Below are 25904 nucleotides of genomic sequence, written 5' to 3'. Positions count from 1 at the left end.
TATTTGCTTTCCCCACCTCAAAATGCTCCTCAATCCCAATAACCCTGGAGATTTTCAAAGTAAAGCATACTTGTTGGGCCTGATTCTGAGCTCACACCAGCACAAGTCAAAACAGAATCTAACCCAGTACTTCTAGAGGAATTCCTGGGTTGGGACTATCATCTTCATCACTCCCATAACTGCCTTGGTCACTGAGGCACCATCATTGATGAGCAATCAAACAATTGTCTCCACCCCTGATGATTGTGTATCGGTGTTTGAGTCTCCATAAAGTCCATTCTTATCCACTCTTTTATGTTGTCAATACATGTCTTCTTCTCTCTACCTCTTCTTCTCTTCCCTGGTACTGTCCCTTAGAAAATGATCTTGGATAGGCCAGATGATCTTGTTACATGGCCTTACCACTTCAGCTTGTGCTTCTTTACAGTCGTCAGGAGGTCTTTGTATGACCCAGCACGTTGGGTGATGATGTTGCGGGACTTCTTCATTAGTGATGTGGTCAAAGTAGGAGATGCCCAGGATTTTACGAAAGTATTTCATCTCTACTACCTGTATTTTCTGTTCAAGTTCTTCCATAAGGGTCCATGTCTCACATGCATACAGAAAAATGGAGATGACCAGTACATGCAGCAGTTTCAATTTGGATTCCAGGGAGATTTGCTTGTTCCTCCAAATTGGCTTTAGCTTTGCCACTGTTGCTGTTGTTTGCATGGTTCTTGCCAGATTTTCTGTCTTTGATCCTTCATCAGTGATGATTGCCCCCAAGTACTTGAACTGTTTCACTGTCTCCAGCTCTTGTCCACTGACAGTAATATGTGAGCTGATCCTGTCACATTTGTTTGTCATCAGCTTGGTTTTCTCTGCACTGATTTCCATGCCATATTTGCGGAGGTTTCATTCAATCATTTCACAAAGTTGGCAAGTTGCCTTCACTACCTGCCAGGATGTCAATGTCATCAGAAAAGATTTGAGATTATTCTCCCCCCAGTGATGACTGTGCATATGTGATCTTCTATGGCATCCGTCATAATGCGCTCCAAGTAAATGTTGAACCATGTGGGTGAAAGAAGGCAGCCTCGCCAGACTCCAACAGGGGTATTGGAGTCCAACAGGACTCTCCTATTGTTCCATTGATGAGAACTGCACTGCTGGCCTTGGCATATAGTTTGTTTAATGGTAAGAATAAGCTTACGACCAACGTTGTACTTCTTTATGGTTGCCCAGAGAGCCTCATGCCATACTCTGTCAAACGCCTTCTTGAAGTCAACAAAGATGTGGTAGATGTCCTGCTGATGTTGTAAGTACTTCTCACATAGAACACGAAGATTGAAAATCTGTTCTGTGGTACTTTTTCCAGCACAAAAGCCAGCCTGTTCTTCAGCAATGACATTCTCCAATTGTGGCTTCAATCTGTTCAATAGGACTTTCAACATCACTTTGCTGGGATGGCTAATTAAGGTTATGGTCTGGTAATTTTGACACAATTGCAGGTTGCCTTTCTTTGTCAGAGTGATGATTAGTGACTGTGTCCACATGGAGGGCCACTCACCAGTCTGCCAGATCTTGTTGCAGATATTGATAAGTACAGCTATTATTATTTCTCCTCCAAATTTCATCAGTTTGGCTGGGATTTTGTCAATACCTGTAGCCTTTACGTTCTTGAGTGATTTCACAGCTGTCTCCAGTTCTTCATGTAGTATTGGAAAATCATCCTCCTCTGCTGAATCTGGGCTGTCTAGGACACTAGAATCTCCATTTGTCTCATCATTGTATAGATCAGAGCAGTAGTTTGTCCATCTATTGATGATGTCCCTTTCTTCTGTAAGACTGTTCCCTTCTTTGTCTTGAATTGCATTAGCTTTGGTCCATTTTCCTTTGACAGATCTTTTACAATCTGGAAGGCTCATTTGCTATTTTAATTATTGATACACTCTTCAACTTTAAAGCATTGTTTTTCTATCCTTATCTCCTTGGCCACCTTCATTGCTTTCTTGATCTTTCTGCCAATTTCTATGTATTCATCAGCTTCCTCAGTGTTGTTCTTGTCTCTCTTGAGTTCTCTTCTAATGTCACACATTTGTGACCCAAGGTTTTGTCTTCTTACGGTGTTTCTCAAGGATGTCCATTGCTGCCTCATTCATTACAGTGTTGAAATTGTTGCTCATTGTTTCTATGTCTTCCTCTAGAGCAAGCACCGGGGCAAATATTTGGCCGATCATTGCTTGGAATGACTACAATGCTTCGGTCTCTAAGTCTTTCTAAGTCAAACTTGATTCTGGTGAACTTTGGCCTGATGATTTTCCTTAGCCACAGCCAAAAGTTTAGCATCATAAGGTTGTGATCGCTTCCAATATCAGCACTGGGGAAGCTCCTTGTTTTAGCTCTGTTGATCCCAGAACAAAATCAGTTTTGTACCATGATGTAGTCAATCTTTAGCATTCCAATCTCCCTGTACAATCAGGCTATCCTTCTTGCGTAGCTTATTAATGATGTCTTGGAGCTGATTGTAAAAATCTTCAATTTGCTCATCGTCATAGTCTGTTGTAGGGGCATAGACTTGTACCACTGTGATATTGAAAGGTACCACTTTTAGATGAATGGAAATAAGCCTGCTGGATATTGGGCAGCATCCTAATACTGAATTCTTGATATCTTTATGCACAAGAAATCCTACGCTGTTGACATGTTTGTCCTCTCCACTGTAATAGAGTACATGGCCTTCTTCCGTTAGTGACTCTCCATCCAACCTCAGAGATTCCTAGGTGGTGCCAGGTATATTGTTCCATTTTGTACATGAGTTATTTCAACCTCTCTATTTTTCTCAATGTCCTTACATTCCATGTGGCTATGGTGATGTTATCCCTTCCACTTATCCTCTTCGTCAGGGTTACACCAGTAGTATACTTGTCATGTCCGCCCTGGTGGGAGATGGATGGTGCGGTGATTATTAACCCAGGCTGCGACCAATCCGGTATGGACATGGTTGACTTGCTCATCATATGGTGTGTCTTGGGCAAATTTCTAACCTGACGTAGCCCATCCCTCTCCAGGCAGCCCCCTTTTAGTCATCTCTTATGACATGCAGGAGGACCAGTGTCACCAGGCCCATGGGGTTGGGACTATAGTCTCTTCCTATCTCCCTCACACAAAGGCTATGGCTACACTATGAGGCTTTTAGCAACACAGCTGTGCCACTACAGCCATGCTGCTAAAAGGCATGCAGCGTAGCTGCTGTTTGTCAGCAGGCAAGAGCTCACCTGACAACAAAAAACTTCCACCTCCCCATGAGCAGCAGCAGCTTTGTCAACAAGAGAGTGCTCCTGCCAACAAAGTGCTGTTCACACTGGCGCTTTTCATCAATACAACTTTTGTCGTTGGGAGTGTGTGTTTTTTTAATACCCCTGAATGACAAAAGTTTTGCCAACAAAGTGCCAGTGTAGACAAACCCAAATACAAAATAAAGATTGTGGGAACAATCAGTTCTTTCAGGTGTCCTCAAAACAGCTGTCCTGCCTACAGTAACTCTCATGTGTAATATGTTGATAGTCTCAGAAGTACATTCTTCAGTATGGTCTTCTTTCCTTGAACAATTCTGTTCCAAAACATGTCACTTCTATCTAAGGTATTTCTGAGGTGTTTCTCAAACTAGTGTCACTAAGATTCTAGAGTGATGCCTCTACGAATGGTTTTAAACCTACTTGACAGTGTTCATAAAGTTCAAATGTTCTGCAGATATCTAAATATGTGACTTACCTGCAGTCTCAGAATGTCCCCATCTATATTTAGAGGTGCTTTGTACTTTTGTTGAAGCTGTTTAACCCATCTATGACCTTTATTTGTTTAAGCATTGTTAAAAAGTTCCACCCTCAGTTTGGTCTTCTAAATCTCGCTCTCGAACCTCTTTCCCCAGAGCACCTCCCAAATATAAAATTTTCAAACAACACTAGAAAAGGCTGAGTGATGACTGTGACACCCTGGCGCCCCAATATTCACAACTGTCATGTAATTAGGATATGTTTTGTACAAAGTCTGCCTTGTGAGGTATAATTCTAAAAGTCTTGATCTGCTAGACATTAATATCTCATTGGATTGTATGTGATATCATCATATGTGAAGTTATGAAGTTTGGCTGAAACATGTTGTGAGGTTGAAAACACCCACAAGCAGCCTTCCAGGTACAACAGTAAAAAGGCCAAACAATGTTAATGGCTCATTGAGAAAATGTACACAAGCACAAGGATTACCCCAGGAACTGTGTACAATAGAAACCTCTCAGACATAGCACTACACAATGTGAACTGTTTGACCCAGGTCACAGCAAAAGAGCTTTCCAGCAAGTGGGAAGAAAATATAAAAGGGGAATATGACATCATAATGGTACCTCACTACCCCCTACAAAAACACACCTGGAAACAGCTGAGGAAAAAAGACTGAACTGTGGAAAGTGATGGTCCCAGGCTAGATCTGTTTCCTATCACTTATAATCAGTTAAAATCTATCTTTTGTAGTTAATAAACTTGTTTTTGTTTTGTCTAAAACCAGTGTGTGGAAATCATACTTGGGGCAGAAAGCTATTACATATCTGCCTCCACATTGAGGGAAGGGGTGAATTTCATGAGCTTAAACTGTACAGTTCTCTGTGCAGTGCAAGATGGTATAATTTTGGATTTGCCCTTCAAAGGGGAGTGTGCGCTTGAGTAACTGGGCAATTCATTAGCTGAGCCTTCCCATGTAGAGCTGATCTCAGCATCTGTGTGAAGCTGTAGCTGGGTGTGTCCCTACCCGTGTGAATGCTGGTGAAAGAGCAAGTTTGGAGGGCTTTGCAACTTGTCACAGCAGCACAGTGTGAGGGGGAGCCCAGGCTGGTGGGTCAGGCGGCTCAGTGACACCCCAAGGGAACCCGTCATTAATGTGATTATGGCATTTAATGTCACAATGACATTAAATCCTAGAAAATAAACAGTTAACTCTATGTATTATCAATATATGATACAGAGCTGATTTTAATAATTTTTCATTTACCAAAAACAATTTAGAATATTTCACACTTGTGTCAAAAGACTTTGGCTAGCTCGGTATAATACACATATCAAAACTGTCCCTCAGTATAGTATCTGGACGCTCATATATATTTGCCTTGTGCAGTGCGGGCAGTCTATTCAACATGCAGACCTATCTTGCCTGTCATACACAAATAAATGAATAATGTTCAGACTTTATTTCTCACGTTTGGCGCTAAATAAGAAAGGATGGGGGGAAAGGTTATTAATACATATCCCCTGAGCAATGCAATATAAATAAATTCTGAAACTCCCTTTCATATATAGGAAATCACAATCTTGTCCTAATTCTTACCTGCAGAAAGTCACATGCATGATCCAGCGTTGTTATTGGGTTTTTTTAAAAATCATGTTTCCCTTGCCATACTCTTGGGAAGAAATAAGTAAATAATTGATTTGTGGGTGGGGAAAGGAAGGGTTGTGTCAAACCAAGTCTGGTTGTTGTTTTTTTCAGTTTTTCTCACCAAAATGAAAAACCAAAATAGTTTCAGTGTGTGTCAATTCAAAACATAAAAAATCAATACCCAAAGACAAGTGATTTACTCACTGTTGTAAATTATAGAATTTTTGGTATATTTGTTGCCTCTGTATCTACATTCCCTGTAAGGTATGCACCTGCACAGCCGTGCAAGAGGCCACCAAGGGCCACACACTTAATTAGCAGAGCCGCGCAGGCATGCACACTGCACTCACGGGCGTGGCCACAGGTGGGCCTGGAAGATGGCAGTGGGGTGAGGTGGGGGGGGTGGAGATGGGGGAGCTTGGGACATGTGGGGCTGTGGTGAATCCCCAGCCCCATGGCTAAGTGGGGCAAGATGCCTCTCTCCCAGCTCTGGGGCTGTGGCAGGGAAAGAGGACTACACCAGCCCCAGGGCTGTGGAGGGGAGAGATGCCTTTCCACCCCAGCCCCAGAGCTACACAGGGCCAGACGCGTCTCTCCCAGCTCCGGAGCTGCGGCAGGAAGAGAGGACTCCCCTAGTCCTGGGAATGCGGCGGAGCGAGATGTCTCTCCCCCCAAGCCCCGGAGCTGCGGTGGGGCCAGATGCCTCTTCCCCCTAGCCCCGGGGCTGCGGCGGAGTGAGACACTTCTCCCCACCAGCCCCGGGCTGCGGCGGGGAGAGAGGACTGTTTCCTTTTGAATTCAGTTCACCCTACTGCAAACTTATCCTCATGTTACTTCTTTTTTATTAATTTATAGCCCTCTAATACATTTCTGTGTGTCTCATTCATATATGTGTAGGAGAGAGTGTTGTTTAACGGAAGTATTTCCTTTGTGGCCTTTCTTTTGTCTCTCAGCATTAAATAGTAAACGGTGCAGCTTGGTCCTAGATACAAGTAGTACTTTCCCAGGACCAGCAGATGGCACCAATTGCTAATAATTCAGTTGTAAAATAGCCCCATTTATAAAGTCTTAATGGTAATGTTGTTAGAAGAATTCAGGTGAAAGGTGGTGAGTGTGTGTGTAAATCTGATGTACAGCACAACAGAATAAATGATTATTAGTATTTATTAGTTTTCAAGTACTAAAATCGATTTCTACAACATTCTTTTAAAAAAATCTTTTGCCAGATTTGCTGTAACACTTAATTTCTTTGTTTTTATGCAGCTATTAATATTAGCCACCCCAGTTTCAGTGGCACAGATGTCTTTGGCTACACCTCATTCCTTGCCTTTTCTACAATCCCAAATATCAGCTTCTACTATGAATTCCGCCTGAAATTTCAACTGGCAAACCACAGCTCAGCAGTACAAGATAATCTGATATTTTTCACTGGACAGAAAGGCCAGGGTAAGTTACTTGTCTCTTACAGAATATTCCTAGATAAATCTACAAAAGGAAAAAAGTTGCTTTCATATTATTATTTTTATTAAGGAGAATTCCAAATCTTATGGAACAAATAGGAGGGAAGTATGAATAGATTTTAAATCATGTTTTCTTGTTTTTGATATATTTTTATTAGAAGGAAAATAATCTCTTTAATGAGTTTTTTTTTGTAAACAAACATCAATCCACTAAAAACAAACGATACAGTTATTTCATAAAGAAAACCTAAAGCCATTAGTGGTGATTAACATTAGCAAAGCAATTCCTGCTTCAACTAGTAAATTTCACGACAGTTTACTATTTATTTTGGGTGAATGAGTCCTGAAAAGCTACTTCAATTCCTGTTTTCTTCACTGAGAAATCGATTCATGTGTGATAGCCATGTTTGGGATTGAATTAAACACTTGAACTGCTACAGTTTAAGTGAAAGAATCTTGGCTGGAAAGGGGGTAGCTGCAACAAGTCATATCCTCTGTGGATTGGTGCAGCAGGAGCCTTGTAATATGCACCCACCAGAGGATTATACATTGAAGTAGTGTCATTTTAAAATCTACTCTACATAAAACGTTAGGCCCTATCCACACTGCAGTTAGAACTATACTAGTGTGATTTGGTAATTCCATTATAAGAAACAAAAATGTACATCAGTGCTATTCAGAGAAACAGTGCTGGAATTCTGTTAGCAACAGCCATGCTTTCAGAGCTTTGTGGCTTTGTCTACACTAGCCTTATTTGGGAATTCTCCCACAGTTCTACTACCAGTAATCCAGCTCCTCCAATAGGAGCAAAGTGATGAAAATGTTAGAGTAGCAAGGCATGAGCATTCCTTCCATTTTTACCACTGTGACATCTAGATTCTGAACAGGGTTAGACAACAAAATAGATGGTGCTTCGGTCCATTTCACTACCAGCTGGGGACCTGCCACAGTGGTGGTAAAAAGGTAAGAAAAACCCCAGAGAACGTTAATGTAGACACAGCCACTGTAGACATGAGTTTAGAATTAATAAGTTAAAGGAAAGACATTGTTTATTCCTCCTGTACGCTGAGGCACTCATTTCTGAAATTGAAGCTCAGCCTAACTTTTATGCTTTGGGTTTTTATGTGTAGTCTTTGCTTGGCAATATATCTTCAGATTTAAATCCACTGATTTCAGTTCAGGTCTACACTATAAGCTCTTGCTGGCATAGAGCTGTACCAGCAAAAGCCCATAGTGTAGACACAATTATACTGGAAAAAGCTCAGTTTTGCCCCAATATAAACTGCATCCACACAAGGTGTGCTTTTCCAATATACTATACCAGTATAGCATATCAACAAGGTGCTCATAGTGTAGACCTGGTTTAAGAGTGACTTGTTCCGTTTCATTGTTCAGGATGAGGGAAATGAAAACAATAAACAAATGGCACAAATGATTAAAAGAAAATGAGATTTCAGAACTTTTCAGTATTTAATCATTTAAGATACTATTAATAAAATGGGGATTTTATATGAATTTAATCTTGACAACATTCCTTTAAAATTATACCTATACAGAGGGATTTACTCAGTTCCTTCATGTTGAAGAGTAAGTCCTGTTTCAGTTACATAGTTTTTAAAATGCCCACGTACACTATATGATACATGATGCGAGCCAAATGCACAAATATGGGTAATAGTCATTATTGTCACGGACATATTTGGCTGCCTTGATCTAAAAAGAGACTTCTAAAGTGAAGTTCCATGGTTTCATTTTTTATTAACCAGAATATTAACATTCTAAGTTAACTATACAACTGACAAAAATGGCAAAACTGGGACCTTATTATTTTGCAAACTTGTTATAATCAACACAGTTGGAGGGAAAAAATTAAAACAGATAGGTGCACTTTCATGTTTCAGCACCAGAGGGCACCAGAGCAAATGCAAAACTGGAAAATAAAGGAAGCCCATCTAGATCTCTGCATAGTGGTCTAATATGGCTTTAAGTATCTTCTGTTGAAATTGACTCAGTGGAGGGATTGAGCAAACTGCCCCCACTCATCCTCAAAAACCAGTACCTCTTCCTGAGAGGAATTCACTTCTTTCTTAGAGGAGCTATACTATGGTTTTGACAAATAAGGTTTTAAATATCCCAAGCAATAGAACTTCCACCATCTTTCTTGAGGAGACAATTCCACAGCCTAAAAGATCTTCCTGTCAGAATATTTCCTAAATATTCAGTTTATCTGATGACTCCTGGTTAACATTCCCTTGTATGTACCCAGTTAATTTTACTCTTCCTTCTTCATTAAAAATAAATTAAATAAAGAGTGAATCTAACTATGATCTCTGCATTTCCTGATCAGACTCCTGCTTCTCAGTACTTTTATTATTATCCTTAGAGTACAGACTTTGAGCCTGCTTTCAATTCACATGAATTTTCATACTCAGGCCAATTTGAATTAATCTTGGTGCTGATGTTTTTTCAGACACCATCTATGTTTTTCTAAAATTCCCATTCCCTTCCCCTTCTTCCAGTAATTTTGCAATTCTATCAGAAAAGGCATCCATAGTGTCCTAACACCTCATTTAATTTAATATCACATTGAGCCTAATAACCGTTCATACTCCTTCACAGACCTTTTGTGGGTTTTTTTCCTTTAATGGCCTTTCATTACTATTATAAAATGTAATTTAACATTGGATGCCAGTGTTGAAACCCTCTTGCTAACAACAAGCCACTAGTTTTATAATTTCTTCAGGACATTATTCTGAATGGAGGTGGGGTGGGGTTCTTGAAACAGGGAAAAAAGCAGATGTCTTCCATGTTTATCCAGTCTGTAGTACAGTGTCCTAGATAACTGTTTGTGTTCAGGTTTCCCAGCAGTGAAGTACAATATGTCCTGGAACAAAAAAGTGTGTCATTGGTGGATAATTACAGTATTTGTATCAGTTCTTTGCTTTTACAGAATGTACAGAGCTTGGAACTTTCCTATTTGAGAGATCACCTTTCTCCCAGTCCCAGTGTGATTCTGCTACAGTTGTAATCAGTGGAGATGCTTGTGCAGGAGTCCTGGATGAGAGGCTGGGGGAGGACTATGGGCAGGGTGTGCTCCCTGAGGACCCTTTGCCTTTGGAATTCACTCCACCCTTGGTCCAGAATAGATCAAATGTGCTGACCTTCAAGGCAGACCACAAAGCCCATTTATCATCCCAGGCTTCTGGGGAGGGGGTGAGGAAAGGAGCTTTTGGTGAGCACAGAGAATGTTAAGCTTTAAACATTTTGTTGGTAATCTCTTGTGTATATGGCTTACGATAGGCTGATGTATTTGTTACTTTTTGTATAGATTGTTTTAAAACATGCTTCAGAAGCAGCTGCAGCTTGGGTTATGTGCTTTTAATTTTGCATAGCAATAAAACCAAATGAAATACACCTCTACCCCGATATAACGCTGTCCTCAGGAGCCAAAAAATCTTACCGCGTTATAGGTGAAACCGCGTTATATGACACTTGCTTTGATCTGCTGGAGAGCGCAGCCCCACCCTCCCGGAGCGCGGCTTTACCACATTATATCCGAATTTGTGTTATATCGGGTCGCGTTATATGTACATAGAGATGCTATTTTCATTATAAAGTCATCAGCTGCACAAAAGCATTACTATCTTTGTAATTCCCATGAATCTTAGGGGACAGGGGGCAATGTTGTGTTACTGAACTTAATTAGATCTATCAGGTCATAGATGACAGGCTTGGAAGGGACCTGTTCAACTATCTGTATCAAACAGAACAGGCCCTCTTCAGCTTTTTTCATAAAGCATCTGTGGGTTAAATAGCAGATTATGGATAGCATATGTATTGATTGCAGTATCACAGATATATTTATCTTATGTTGCCAGTAATCCTTAAATATTTTAAATGATTAGTTGATTCTTATTTATCATATAGTAATTGTCTTATTAAATCAAAATTAAAATAGTGTATGCCTTTTGCCATGTACATTTTTAGATGGCTGTGTGAGGTAAATGGGCACAACTTTCTTTAAAGATCGTCTTTAAATCAAAATGATGAATTTTCCTTACTACTTTTCAGTGCTTCTTGCTAACTGAAACCACAAGAAAATCTTTAATATTTTAGATCAGCTCAGGTTGAATTCATGTTCCCTCCTTTACCTGCAATCTAGAAATGTAGCTGCAGTGGAATAACAAAATTATCCTCAAACTATCTGCAACACAGTACAGTGTGAAGGCCAGTTCTGCCAGCTCTTACATACTATGATTAATTCTACTACCTTGAGTTACACCTGTGTTTGTAGGATTGGGCCGCTGGGAATAAACGGTATTAGCTAGGTGCAGTGACTAAAGCCCGGAAGGAGAAAACTACATTATTCATTTGATTGGGAAAGAAATTAGTCTCAGAAAATGGCAAAGCTCTTGGTATAAAGGCATGTACATCTAATGAAGTTAGAGTTTTGCCAAAATGTGATATTTGCAACTCAAGCCAAACATATTTATTTGCATATACTCAGGCCAAACATTTGCACTCAAAGTAATTTTCAAATGAGGTAATGAGAGTCTTAACATATAAAAAATCTAAAACATAGTGTGTGTTTAAAAGTGAAAGCCTAAGAAATGTTCAGAGAATGAAAGAATATGACTGTTCCAGCCAGAGAAGTTGTATTAACAAGTATACTAAAAGGCCAATATGTGGCCAGTGCTCATGTAACCCACACACCTCCTGGTGTGGTGCTCTGTCCCATCTAGTGGCATCAAGACCACTTAGAGAGAGATAAAATGAGTCTGCCCTAGAGCCTTAGGTAACAGCCAGCTGGCTTTTAGCTCATGCAGTAGAGGCTCATGCACTAAGCTCCAGAGACCCCAGGTTCAATCCTGCCCACTGATGACCAGGGTCTGGCAGTGTTACACTTAGACAGAGCACCAGAAAATTCAACTTCCTGGTAATCCATCTTGCATGCATATGCCAGTATGGACTCTACTGAATAACAGTCTGGCAGCCAGCAATGTTCTGATCTGATGTACTAGTCATTACATTTACAACCTCTAAAAACATTAAATGTGAAAACATTTGGGCCTGATTTCCTTTTTCTTATATCAGTGTAAATGAGAATTAACTGCAAAGCAGTTAGTGACATTATACCAGTGTAAAACTGGATTAAGAGTAAAGTAAGACCCTTATTGTTTGTCTAAACATTTGTTCAGTAACTAACAGATGTAAAAGTGAATTAAAATGGCTTGGTTTCCTGGAATCTTATCTGGAAATACATGTTGCTTTAGGGCTTGGCTACACTGGAGAGTTGCAGCGCTGGTGGTGGGTTTACAGCGCTGCAACTTAGTAACTGTCCACACCTGCAAGGCACATCCAGCGCTGCATCTCCCTGGCTGCAGCGCTGGCTGTACACCTGATCTGCCTCAGGTGTAACGAGTGCAGCGCTGGTGATGCAGCGCTGGGGAGCAAGTGTAAACAGTGATTAATCTTACTACGCTGTAACTGACCTCCGGAACCTTCCCAAAATGCTTTAAGTACCAGAAACATTCTTTGTTTTGTTGTGATGCCTCTCTTTGTTTTGTTGTGAACTCCGGGCTCCCGGAGCTGCTTATCTAAAAAACAAACACAGCTCCTGTTTGCTGGCAGGCAGGGGAATTCCTTTGGAATGTGCACAGCTAGTGTTTGCTTGAGGAGAGAGATAATTTGCATGAGGAGAGAAGCGGGGGGAGGGGGGTCCATTTTGAAACAGCTGTTTATGTGGTCTGAAGGCTATTTGTATTTAGTGAATAAGAGAGGGGTGGGGGAAGGGGTCGAAAGTTTTTAAATGATTGAAGGTTGGTGCTGTGTATCTTCCAGTCCTTAGAACTTGCAAGGCAGGGAGCTGACACACAGTGTCGGCTCCAAAAATCCGCTCTCTCTGTCTCCCCCACGCTCCCTGTCACACTCCACCCCACCCCCCTCTTTTGAAAAGCACGTTGCAGCCACTTGAATGCTGGGACAGCTGCCCATAATGCACCACTCCCAACAGCACTGCAAATGCTGCAAATGTGGCCACACTGCAGCGCTGGTAGCTGTCAGTGTGGCCACACACCAGGGCTTTCCCTACACAGCTGTACGAACACAGCTGTAACTCCCAGCGCTGCACATCTGCAAGTGTAGCCAAGCCCTTAGTTTCATTTGAGGTGGGGAAATAAAGATAAAAAGGCAGTGCTACAAGAGCCAGTAAAATCAGATTGGCCTATGCAGACATATGATGAACATTATCTATGCCATCCGCCATTCCATAGCATAGTGTCATTTCACAAACGGCAATTGTGTCCCCTGCCTCATTTTCTTATAACAAAGAAAAATATCCATCATTTCCTTTGTCAGGATGACTAAAACTAGAGCTAGACAGAACTCTACCATAAAAATACAAGCCAGTAGAGCCTGAAGGATCGCTAGAGTAGATATGGGGACATAGTAGGCAATGGGGTTTGTTGCAGGGATTGGCTCCCTACAAATACACACCAACAACTACACACCACATCATCAGAGGACCTAATCACATCAGCCACATTATGAAGGGCTCATTCACCTGCACACCTACTAATGTGATATATGCCATCATATGCCAGCAATGCCCCTCTGCCATGTACATTCTCTATGAAAAAGAATAAATGGACACAAATCAGACATCAGGAATGGTAACACACAAAAGCCAGTAGGAGAACACATCAATATCCCTGGACATTCAATAACAGATTTAAAAGTAGCCATCTTTCAACAACAAAAATTCAAAAACAGACTTCAAAGAGACACTGCAGAGCTACAATATATTTGCAAATTTAACACCATTAATTTGGGCTTGAATAGGGACTGGGAGTGGCTGGCTCACTACAAAAGCAATTTTCCTTCTCTTGGTATTGACACCTCCTTATCAATTATTGGGAGTGGACCACATCCACCCTGACTGAATTGACCTTGTCAGCACTGGTTCTCCACTTGAAGGTAACTCCCTTCTCTTCATATGTTTATGCCTGCATCTGTAATTTTCACTCCATGCATCTGAAGAAGTGTGGGGGGTTACCCATGAAAGCTTATGCCCAAAAAAATCTGTTAGTCTTTAAGGTGCCAACAGACTCCTCGTTATTTTTGTGGATACAGACTAACACAGTGACCCCTGTGATACTTAACTCCCTTTAATATCAATGGGAGTTAGGTGCCTAAATACATTTGAGGATTTGGGGCCAAATGCATTGTGGTTGCTTGTTGGGATTCCCTCTGAGACCACTTTCAACTTGGCTTTCCAAGAACTCAGTTTGACTCTGGCCTTCATTACTTAGGTATCTTTATTTCACGTACAGCAGTGCTGTGCTCAGTTGATCAATTCAAATGCAGGAGGGATGGATGCAGGGTACATCACAGCTCCAGAGTTTCCCAGAAACCCTCTCCTTTTACATCCATTACATACCTTATTGCATTTACTATATTACATCACACATTTTTTGATTGGCTTTGTTACTTTGCAGGAACCAATCCCTGTGCAGCATACATAGTCCACACACTGTTCATGGTTCGACTTCTTCCTTACCTCATCTTTATATTCTTAACTTATTTTGTCTCTTGTTATCTAGTTCATAGTAAATAGTTCCCTGGGTGTTCTCCCTCTTATCTTAGTTGGCTCAGACATTCTGTCTTCTTAGCCTACTGACATATTTACTTGTCCTATTTAGCACAAACATTCTGTTTTCAACCTGATGATTAATTTACTTCCCTAATTCTGCCTTCCAAAAGATGAGGCCTCCCTCCATGTGTAAATTACTCATGTCAGGCCAGGCCTCAGCTACAGTGCTACAGTAAGTAATGATAATAAATGTTTCCCTCAGTGACAGTTTTGGAACCCTATTGCTTTCAGTGGGGATGCCCAGATATAAATGAGGGCAATGAGGTTAAAAAGATGATCATTAACAAGTCTGTCAAAAATAGTGAATCATAAAATAAACCATTTTGCCCTCCACAGTTCTCAGGGCTAAGGTTAATGACACTATTATATCTTTTCCTTTTAATACATTAAACAAGCAGTTATGGCTGGAAACACAGGAGGAGCAAATCTGCTGAATGTCAACCTGCCATTTTTTACAGCATCAGTTTTCAGTTTTATGAGCACAGTGCTCTTCCACTGAAGTTCATGTGAGTTTTCCCATGCACTTCAGCTGAAGAAAGGGAAGGCTCTAAATGCCACTTGTCAGTTAGTCACCCTGATTTCTGTAATTACACCATGTGGCTCAAAAGACCAGGAGCCTTAAAAGGGCATTTATTATTAATTATTGCAAAAAAAATTAGTGTTTGACTAGAGCAATGTGGTGTGAGTGAATATCTGACCTCAATGTTAATTTGTCCTTTAAGTACTGTGCTACTAGATGTAGTAAGAACATGTCACTTGTGTCTGTATAAAGTTACTCATGTGATCTTTTGTAGTTTTACTCTGACATTTATACATTGCAGTTTCATCCTGGTTTTTATTTGTAAAGAACTTTTAAAAGCTTTAAAGAATAAAAAATTTGGGCCACATCTTTGTTGACATCAGTGTGGCTGCACTATCCTACACCAGCTTAGGATCTTATTTCACAGTTGTACCAGTGATATCAATTATGAGATAGTGTCCGATTCTTCATAATAAGTTCAATTAAGCAGTAATCATGTGTATCACATAATCAGAGATTGTGACAAATGCTATTATTAAACCACATTCTGAGTTATTTTTGAGATGTACGCAGTCCCCGGGCTGGTTAAATTGGTTTCAAGTTACTGCCAACATTAAACTTTTTTACTACCAGTTTGAATAAGTTTTGAATAAAAAAGTATGAAAATAAATTATAATCTGCTACCCCAATGAAATAACATTCTCCCATGAGCAATATAATTTTCCACAGTTCTCCTTTCCTTCTGTTCCCCCCATTCTGATAATCTCTGACCTCCTGTATAACACAGGCCATAGACCTTCCCCAAAATAATTCCTAGAGCAGATCTTTTAGAAAAAAATATCCAATCTTGATTTTAAAATTGTCAGTGATGGAGAATCATCCACATCCCTTGGCAAATTGTTCCAAGGATTAATAACTCTGATCATTAAAAATTTATTCCTTATTTCCAGTCTGAATTTGTCTAGCTTCAACTTCCAGCCATTGGATGATGTCACACCTTCCTCTGCTAGACTGAGGAGCCCATTATTAAATATTTGTTCCCCATGTGGGGACTGTAATCAAGTCACCCCTTAATCTTCTCTTTGTTACAGACCTAAAAGTTGCAATATTACAACAAAAAACTTCAAAAACAGACTCCAACGAGAGTCTGCTGAATTGGAATTAATTTGCAAAATGGACACCATTAAATTAGGCTTGAATAAAGACTGGGAGTGGATGGGCCATTACACAAAATAAAACTATTTCCCTATGTTTATTTCACCCACACACACACATACTGTTCCTCACACCTTCTTGTCAACTACTGCAAATGGACCATTTTCATTACCACTACAAAAAGTTTTTTTCTCTCCTGCTGGTAATAGCTCACCTTAACTGATCACTCTCGTTAGTGCGTGTATGGTAACACCCATTGTTCCATGTTCTCTGTGTAGATATATATATCTTCCTACTATATTTTCCACTGTATGCATCCGATGAAGTGGGCTGTAGCCCACAAAAGCTTATGCTCAAATAAATTTGTTAGTCTCTAAGGTGCCACAAGTACTCCTGTTCTTTTTGCGGATACAGACTAACACGGCTGTTACTCTGAAACCTTAATTATTCTCAGCAAAGAGTCCTGTGGCACCTTATAAACTAACAGACGTATTGGAGCATGAGCTTTCGTGGGTGAATACTCACGTCATCAGATGCATGTAGTGGAAATTTCCAGAGGCAGATATAAATATGCAAGCAAGAGATAACGAGGTGCTTCAACTGCTAGAAGAGGGCCTCATCCTCCATGATTGAACTAACCTCATTATCTCTAGCCTGATTCTTGCTTGCATATTTATACCTGCCCCTGGAAATTTCCACTATGTGCATCCGACGAAGTGGGTATTCACCCACGAAAGCTCATGCTCCAATACATCTGTTAGTCTATAAGGTGCCACAGGACTCTTTGCTGCTTTTACAGATCCAGACTAACATGTCTACTTAATTATTCTCGTGGCTGTTTTTGAATTGTGGGCACCAGAACTGGAACTGGTATTTCAGCAGCAGTAGCACCCAGGCCAAATACAGAGGTAAAATAACCTTTCTACTCCTACTCAAGATTCCCCTGTTTATGCATCCCAGGATTGCATTAGCTCTTCTAGCAATGGCATCTCACTGGGAGCTCATATTCAGCTGATTATCCAGCACAACCCCCACATATTTTTCAGAGTCACTGCTTCGCAGGTTAGAGTGCCCCATTCTATAAGTATCTCCTACATTCTTTGTTCCCACATGTATACCTTTATATTTAGACATATTAAAACACATGTTGTTTGTTTGCTCTCAGTTTACCAAGCAATGTAGATCCCTCTGAATCAGTGACCTGCCCTCTTCATTATTTACCACTTCCCTAATTTTTTTGTCATCTGAAAACTATCAGTGATGATTTTATGTTTTCTTCCAGGTCATTGATAAAGATGTTAAATGGGCCAAGAACCAATTGCTGTGGGAACCCACTGCAAACAGACCTGCTGGATGACAATTTCCCATTTACAGTTACATTTTGAGACCAGTTAGCCAGTTTTTAATCCATTTAATGTGTGCCATATTAATTTTATGCCATTCTCATTTTTTAATGAAAATGTCACCAAGTCAAACTCCTTACAGGAGTCTTGGTACATTAAATCACTACTATTACCTTTATCGACCAAACTTTTAATCTCATAAAAAGAAGATATCAAGTTAGACTGACAGGATCTATTTTCTATAAACCCATACTGATTGGCATTAATTATTTTACCCTTTTTTCATTCATTATTAATTACGGTAAGTCCTTTATCAGCCACTCCATCATCTTGCCTTGGATTGATGTCAGACTTTCAGGCCTATACTTACCTGAGTCATCCCATTTACCCTTTTAAAAAATTGGCACAACATTACCTTTCTTCCAGCCTTTTGGAACATCCCCATTGGTCCAAGACTTATTGAAAATCAGCATTAATGGTCCAGCAAGCTCCTCAGCCAGCTCCTTTAAAACTCTTGGATGCAAAGTTATCTCGACCTGCTGATTTTAAAATGCCTAACTTTATTGGCTTTGTTTAACATCCTCCAAAGCTACAAGTGGGATGGAAAGAGTGTTACCATAACCATATGATGAGATTGCATCATCTGTTTTTCCACAAGTATAGAACAAAAATATTTATTGAACCCATCTGCCTTTCTGTATTATTACTGGTTTCAGAGTAGCAGCCGTGTTAGTCTGTATCCGCAAAAAGAACAGGAGTACTTGTGGCACCTTAAAGACTAACAAATTTATTTTAGCATGAGCTTTCATGAGCTGCAGCTCACTTCTTCGGATGCATAGAATGGAACACACAGACAGGAGATATTTATACATACAGAGAACATGAAAAGGTGGAAGTATGCATACCAACAGGAAGAGTCTAATCAATTGAGATGAGCTATGGTCCTGACGATAGCTCATCTCAATTGATTAGACTCTTCCTGTTGGTATGCATACTTCCACCTTTTCATGTTCTCTGTATGTATAAATATCTCCTGTCTGTGTGTTCCATTCTATGCATCCGAAGAAGTGAGCTGCAGCTCACGAAAGCTCATGCTAAAATAAATTTGTTAGTCTTTAAGGTGCCACAAGTACTCCTGTTCTTTTTGTATTATTACTGATAATTCTACCATTTCCATCTAGCAATGGACCAATGCCATTGTCAGTATTTCTTTTGTTCCTAATATATTTTAAAAGTTCTTTCTTATTGTCCTTTTCTCTGCTTGCCTTACATTTCTCTTTGTGTCCCTTGGCTTTCCTTATCAGTTTTTTACAATTCTTAATTTCTGATTTTCTGTCATTACTACCATCTTTCCTTTTAATTTATATTTTACAGTTGCCTCCACTTCCCCTCTAAACCAAGTTGTATTTTTCCCTCAATTGTGGAATTGTGACATTTTGGGCAATAGTAGTGTGTTCTTAAATTATTCCCAATTATCATTCACTTTTTTGTAATAAAATTCTCCTTCCATCTGATTTGGCTCATAATTGCTTTGTGAAACTGCCTCTATTAAAGAACCAAGTTATATATATTACTGGTCTGGACTCTCTTCTGTTTGCACATTATAAATGTCATCAAGTCATGATCTCTTGTACCTAAGCTACCATTGACTTTTAGTTCTGCTATCAGTTTCTCCTGAGAATCAATCCAGCACCTTAACCACAAGACCATCCTTCCTTTGTACTTTGTGAATACTCCAGGGGTTTATTTCTGTAAGTTTATGTATTGGGGGGGGACAAGTTGGAAAGAGACAAGTTGATCATGTATTCTACTATGATCCTTGACGGTTGCATTCCTGCCTCCTCACAGTTCTCTAGTACATTGTCCAATTACTTAGGCTGAGGATTTGGGGCCATTATTGAGTCCTATCCGTGTTATTTGGGTTATATATTAAGCATATACATTTATCACTTCATATTAAAAATGAATAACCAATGGGTCAGAGCCAGAGGTAGAGCATTTAGTTTGTTTTCATTGTAAGGGCAGGTGCACATAAGAGACCTGCAGTAGCACCTGAATCAAATCAGGGGGCTGTTCCTCCCTGCAGACAGACCTTTAAGTTTCATACTTCTTGTTCAAATACAATTTAGAGTTTAAGGAAACAGGAATTCACTCTTTGTTGCAGGTTTAGTGAACCAACAACAACGACTGTTAAATCTGCCAGATTTAGCAGGGTTTGTAGGCTTTACCAGACCACCCTTAAGCAGAAAAGGGTTCCTTTTAAAAGGCTTTAAAGAGGTTTAAGCAGCTTTGCCATTTCTACTATAAGGTTCCAAAACACTACTGGAAAAAGCATTAACAGTTGATTAGATGATATTTAAAAAAAAAATACAAGTTAAATCTCTCTGGATACATCTTCCTCTCGCAATATATTTTCAATTAATTTGGGAGAAAAATGTTTTTTGTGCATTTGTCTGTATTTAACAAATATGCTTATTTATTATAATGATTGTCATGATAATACAGTCATGAGATATGGGTAACTTAAACTTCATCATTCATGAGCATCATAGCCAAGCTCATCTGCCATTTTTGAGTTTCCTATGCAAGATTTTAGTTGTGAAGGATTTCTGGTGTTGCAGCACACTGATTACAACCCTGCTCATAGCCATAGGGTAACTGAAATCACAGAGATTCCAAATTCCCCCTTCAGGAGTCTGAAAATCCTTGCATAAATAGCCGTGCTGTTCTTGTCTTTGCAGGTCTCAGTGGAGATGATTTCCTGGTGCTAGGCCTGCGTAATGGCAGTGTGGTATACAGCTACAATCTGGGCTCTGGCACGGCCACTCTCATTAGTCAGCCACTTGATCTGACACTCAGTATTCATGTGATCCATCTTGGCAGATCTCTCCGAGCAGGCTGGCTGAAGGTAAGGTATTGTACCTTTTTTTGAGAGACAGCTATCAAACTGAATGTAGTTTTCCCTAAAGGACAATATGATCTTTACCATACCTGTAAATGTGCCATCAAAAGAAACTGTTAAATAGCTACAGGAAATGAAAAGTTTTAAAAATTATTTTATTCATATGTTTCTTTATTAAGATAATTGGGAAGCAAAGGGGAATCTCTTGCTGAAATATGCCCATTAGGAATCATTTCCTTTGTTGTAAGCAGTGTAAATGTTTTCATTGAAAGGTGGATGATCATAAGAATAAATCCATCACATCCCCAGGAAGGTTGGTTGGGCTCAATGTCTTCAGTCAATTTTATGTAGGCGGCTACATTGAATACACTCCTGAACTCTTACCAAATGGATCCAAATTTGAGAATGGCTTTCAAGGTAAGGACCATTTTAAAGAAAACCTCCTAACACTATTTGCATCATAATATTTTAATGCCTATAAAACAATTGTATGTAAAAATAGCTTGTCTTCTTTTGGAAAAAAAAATAGTTTCTTCATTTTAATAGCTTAGGCTAGGGTTTATATTTCTTTTATATATATATATATAATTTTGATTAATAAGAAGCAGGATGCTTGTAAAATGTTCCCACTGTTGCTAGTATACATGATTATGTTTGTCATGATTATCTGTTACATTTGAATGGGAACACATATAGGAAGGATATCTCCATGGTTTTAAGACACAGGAGAGTTAAATTCTATTTCCAGATATCAGTGATTTGGGAAAATCATCTAACTTCTTTGTTAGTTCCTCCCCTCCTAAAAATGGAGAGCATAACTCTTCCCTGCCTCTTAGGGGGTTTAGCGAGACAAGGTGGGTGAAGTAATATCTTTTATTGGACTTCTATGTGTGAAACAAGCTTTCGAGCTTAAATCGAGCTCTTCTCTAGGGGAGGATGTAATTTGTTAATGTTGTTCCTTTAATGTTTGTAAAGTGTTCTGAGATCCTTAGATGAAAAACGCTATAGAAGCAGAAAGCATTATGTGTCATTTATTTGTTTTTATTTTGATTAGTGTAAGCAAAGTTCCCAAAAAAATGAGAAGGTTCAATTGTCAGGTAGATACGAGCCCAAGATGCTTCTCTAAAGCTATTCTCACCCTGACAAGCTATTCTAACTACTGACAAGTCTCACAAGAAGAGGTTTTATTATGAGATTTTCAGTACATGCTGTTTCAGGTCAGGCTGGAAACACCATGAAAACAGCCTTTCCTAGAGTCCATGCCATTCCTTCTTCCTCACATTATCATCTGCCCTCGTACTTCAGCTGTAATCAGGAAGGGACTACCTTTTATTATGAGAGGTAGTTTAGACTCTTCTCCCATGCAGATTTTAGCTTCTCTGGCTGCTCTCACTAGCAGGAGTGGTGCCAACTGGGTAATGGATTTGGCGATGTGGACAGCTGCCTGCTGGAAACTATAATCAGTTTGCAAAATCTATGGTATTTTTTCCTATAGAGCAGGAATCTTTTGAAGTTCACCAATTATTAATTGTGCTTTGCAAATGTATTTATTTATTCATATGTATTTCTTACTATGTATTTTTAAAAAAAGGTTCTGACCCATATTCTGAGTGCTAATGTTCTACATTTACACATATGGTGTCAAAATATAAATTCATAATATAAGTGATCAAATAGACTGCTCATAATTACTGCTAAAACTTAAATATTAGCTCCCCCACCTGTTTTCCTATATAACCAATTTACTGTTTTCTTCGAGTTTGGGCCACTTTACTGTATTTTCTACTCTATTTTCCCAGGCCTAGCTATGCAAACAAAAACTGTTTAAACAGAGGTCCAACCTTACGTCTTGCTGTTCCTTTTCTCTATACTGTGTCCTTTTCTTTTCCTGGATTTTCTGGTCCTCTCAATTTTCTGTGCTTTCTTTTCCTTTGATGGTTATGTTTGCCTCACTGTGCCAAATGTTGCTGTTATAATAGTTCCAATGCAGAGTGATTCTTTTGAAATCAACAGATTTACTCTGGATTTACACTGATGGTATAAATGAGTGCAAAATTTGGCATTGCCAAATTTGTGTCAGACCCACACATTTTCTCTCTCCCTTCCTTGCCTTCACCAACACCATCAATTCACCTATTTTCTGCAGTTCGTTCCTTGATGCCACTCACATCAGATCACCCCATTTCTACCCTCCAGTTCACATCCCTAATCACCCACTCACACAAACCCATCCCAAGTCAGGCTCAGAAACACTCCTCCTCTTAAGATTTCCCACAATCCCTTCCTGTCTTCTCAGAACCTCACTGTCCTATTACCCTGCCACTAACCTGTTCTTCCAGTTTAGAAATTACCCTAAATTCAAGATCATATGTACATTCCAGGGTCAGAAATCCAACCATCCCTCAGGCTCATAAACAACATCCTTCCCCTCCCCCATATGCTTCTCTGTTGCAGGGATTGAAATAGTAAGAGCAAGGATAGCAGGGAAACTTGGAATGAGGTACATCATAAGAACATAAGAACATAAGAATGGCCGTACCGGGTCAGACCAAACGTCCATCTCGCCCAGTATCTGTCTACCGACAGTGGCCAATGCCAGGTGCCCCAGAGGGAGTGAACCTAACAGGCAATGATCAAGTGATCTCTCTCCTGCCATCCATCTCCATCCTCTGATGAAGAGAGGCTAGGGACACCATTCTTACCCATCCTAGCTAATAGCCATTTATGGACTTAGCCACCATGAATTTATCCAGTCCCCTTTTAAACATTGTTATAGTCCTAGCCTTCACATCAGTGTTTCAATGTCCCTCCTGTTCCCAGTGGTGCAAGGAAGCAGGTACGGTCAGGTACACCATACCATTAAGATATTTATTGCTGGTACGCCATACCAGAAAGACACATTTTCAGAACCACAGGGCTCTCCTGGGAACCGCAACAGGGAAAGGAGCAGAACGTGAGGCCGCCAGGTGGCCCCCAGCCCTGCCCCCAGCCTGGTTCTCCAGTGGGTCTGTACAGACCCCAAACAGGAAAGAGAAGATGTAACTGCATTGAAGGGCTGGGGGTGCGGATGGGGGCAGTACAGTCATGCCAGACGGCAGCCCCACGTTCTGCTCTTTTTGCTGCTGCGGTTCCTGGGAGAGCCCTGAGGTTCAGAAATCAATGTCTGGCGCAGCGGGAAGACCGAAACCCTCCCCCTGACGCTCCAGGGCTGGGGCTGGGAGTCCTCCAGCCGCGCCGCCCACTTGGCATGCTGGGGCTGGGGACATGTGGGGAGGCCAGCAGCCACGGGGGGAGGGGGGATGCTCTGGGCTCCAGCTGGGGAAGGGGGCAACAGGGGAGGGGTGGGGCCTCAGACAGAGGGGGATGGGATGGGGCTAGTCTCCCCCAACGGTGCATTCACCCGCCACCCATGATTCCGAGATTGCCTCCGAGTTCTCCCACGGCCTCCTCTCCCCACAGAGCAAGGAGATCCACCCCTCCCCTCTAGACCAGGCCAGGAGCTGCCATGCTCAGCTGGGCAATAGCCATGTGAGCTCTCCACACTGGGAGGGGTGCATGCCTGTGTAGCTGGATGCAGGGCAATGGAGTTCAAAACATTGAGCAGAGTGATCACAGTGGGCATTGTGGGCTACCTTCTAGAGGCCAGGTATGGCAACATAATGAACACAATGTCTACACTGATGCTTTGTCGATCTAACTTTGACACAAAAAGCTCTACACCTCTCATCGAGGTGGTTTTATTTGTGGGCAAAGCAGGAGACTTTTGTCAGTGGAAGGAGCATTGTAGTGTGTACACCTCCACTGTTTTGTTGACAAAAGCTGCCTTTTGCCGACAAAACTGTGTAATGTAGACAAGGACGAAGTTCTTTCAGTTTAAAAGAAAAGAAAAGAAAAGCTTTCTTCTGCATTTCTCATTGCTACTGGGTGATAGCCTACCTTCCAAGTCATACCCATCTCCCCCAGCTTCAAGCTGTCCCTGGACTGGTGGAAAGATCCATCCAATGTCTGAGCAGTCATTCCATTCATGCTCCCTGTGTATTTACTTTCACTCTTCTAGCTTTCTTGGGTTTTTTTTATCTGTTTCTCACACTTTTCTGTTCTGCCCACCACTGAGGTTGTATTTCTTTTAATGGGGAAGAACACTGGCTCAGTAATCAAGGAACCTTGTATTATAGTTCCAGATCTGCCAAACGACTTCTTGTGTTGCCTTGGACAAGTTGCTTAACCTGTGTGACTCAGTTTCTCCATCTGTAAAAAGGAGATCATGATACTGATTTAAGTCTTTTAAGTTAACAAATAAAAAGTTCTATAAAAGTGCTAAATGTTACTTATATTTCATATTTTGACTATATAGTGTAAATATCTGTGTGGGAAGGGATTGTAACATGGAAGCATATGGCTCCTTCAGACCATAGCAGGTGCCATTTGCACCAATGTCAATTTAATTCAGAATGGAGTGAGATGTATCCAGTCAAAAGAATCCAGTCTTCTGAGGAACATGCCTATTGTGGGACCTGCTATGAAGTTATCTTTTGGTGATCCTGGCAGCAACCATTTAAAGAAACACCTGGATACAGCAAAACATGTCACTTGTGCAGCACCTTTATCTTCCCAGCAAAGCAAAAATCATTTGAGAGACGAGGTTACAAGTGCTGAGGTGTTGTTTTGACATGCAATATTGGAAAACAGGATTCCTATCCAATTTGCTGACTATTTCATAAGATGATGTACCCAATTCAGAAATTGCAAAACAGTTGTGCCGTGGAAGGATTAAAAATCATATTTCTTGTCAATGCTTGTGTTTAAAACTTAGAATTTCTGGAGTGAATTATGCCATATTGAGACCTTTCACTGTTTTGATGGTTGAAAGTAATGAGACTATCAGGGACAAGAGATCTAAATCAAGATTAGATATTTGATGAGGCTACAAGAATTCTGAAAAATAATGTTCTTTCAGTGACTGTTTGTTACACAGCAAATACCCGAACCCTTTTTTCATTTCCTGAATACAGCTCTTATTGACTTCAGCATTCTCTGGACAAATGCAATTGAATTTTCTCTGATTCAGGAAGTGCAAGGGTTGGGCAACGTGATTCTCTGTTAACCAAAGTAAAAGAAATGTCAGCCACTGCATGTGTGTCATGTGTGCTGCACTCAGCAGCAAAGGCTGCTGTCAAAGCCATTCCCAAACCCGTGGAAGACATGCTGACAGACATCCTCTGCTACTTCATTGTAAAGCAAAAAGAATATTATCATCAATACCAAGAATGGTGCACACGATCTGTCCTTGATGTAACAAGGTAAAACTAGGTAACTCAGTCTTCAATATGTTGTTATGGTGCAGTAGTCGGTGGGAATTGCTTCTGGCTTATTTCAGCAACTGCTCTGAAATTGAAAAGCAGGGCAAAGTACAATGTGTTGTTTATTTAAGGGAAAGGGATATGAAACTGCTTTTACTCTTCTTGGACAA

At 40.4% G+C, this 25904-nt stretch overlaps 1 protein-coding gene across 1 annotated transcript in view; it reads left to right on the top strand.

Annotated features, from left to right (window-relative positions):
- The first annotated feature begins 2928 nt into the window (after positions 1–2928).
- The window catches only part of LOC123366211 (protein eyes shut homolog), a 95536-nt gene continuing 72560 nt past the window's right edge, over positions 2929–25904 (top strand). The window contains exons 1-4 of the mRNA XM_045009441.1: positions 2929–2971; positions 6667–6849; positions 20274–20440; positions 20707–20851. Of these exons, the coding sequence (XP_044865376.1) occupies positions 2929–2971; positions 6667–6849; positions 20274–20440; positions 20707–20851 (538 nt within the window). The remainder of the gene's footprint in view (positions 2972–6666; positions 6850–20273; positions 20441–20706; positions 20852–25904) is intronic.

This window comes from Mauremys mutica, chromosome 3 (assembly GCF_020497125.1).
Source record: "Mauremys mutica isolate MM-2020 ecotype Southern chromosome 3, ASM2049712v1, whole genome shotgun sequence".
Taxonomy (NCBI): Eukaryota; Metazoa; Chordata; order Testudines; family Geoemydidae; genus Mauremys; species Mauremys mutica.
Note: the sequence above shows the minus strand (reverse complement) of the source record. Positions and strands in the feature narration are given on the sequence as shown.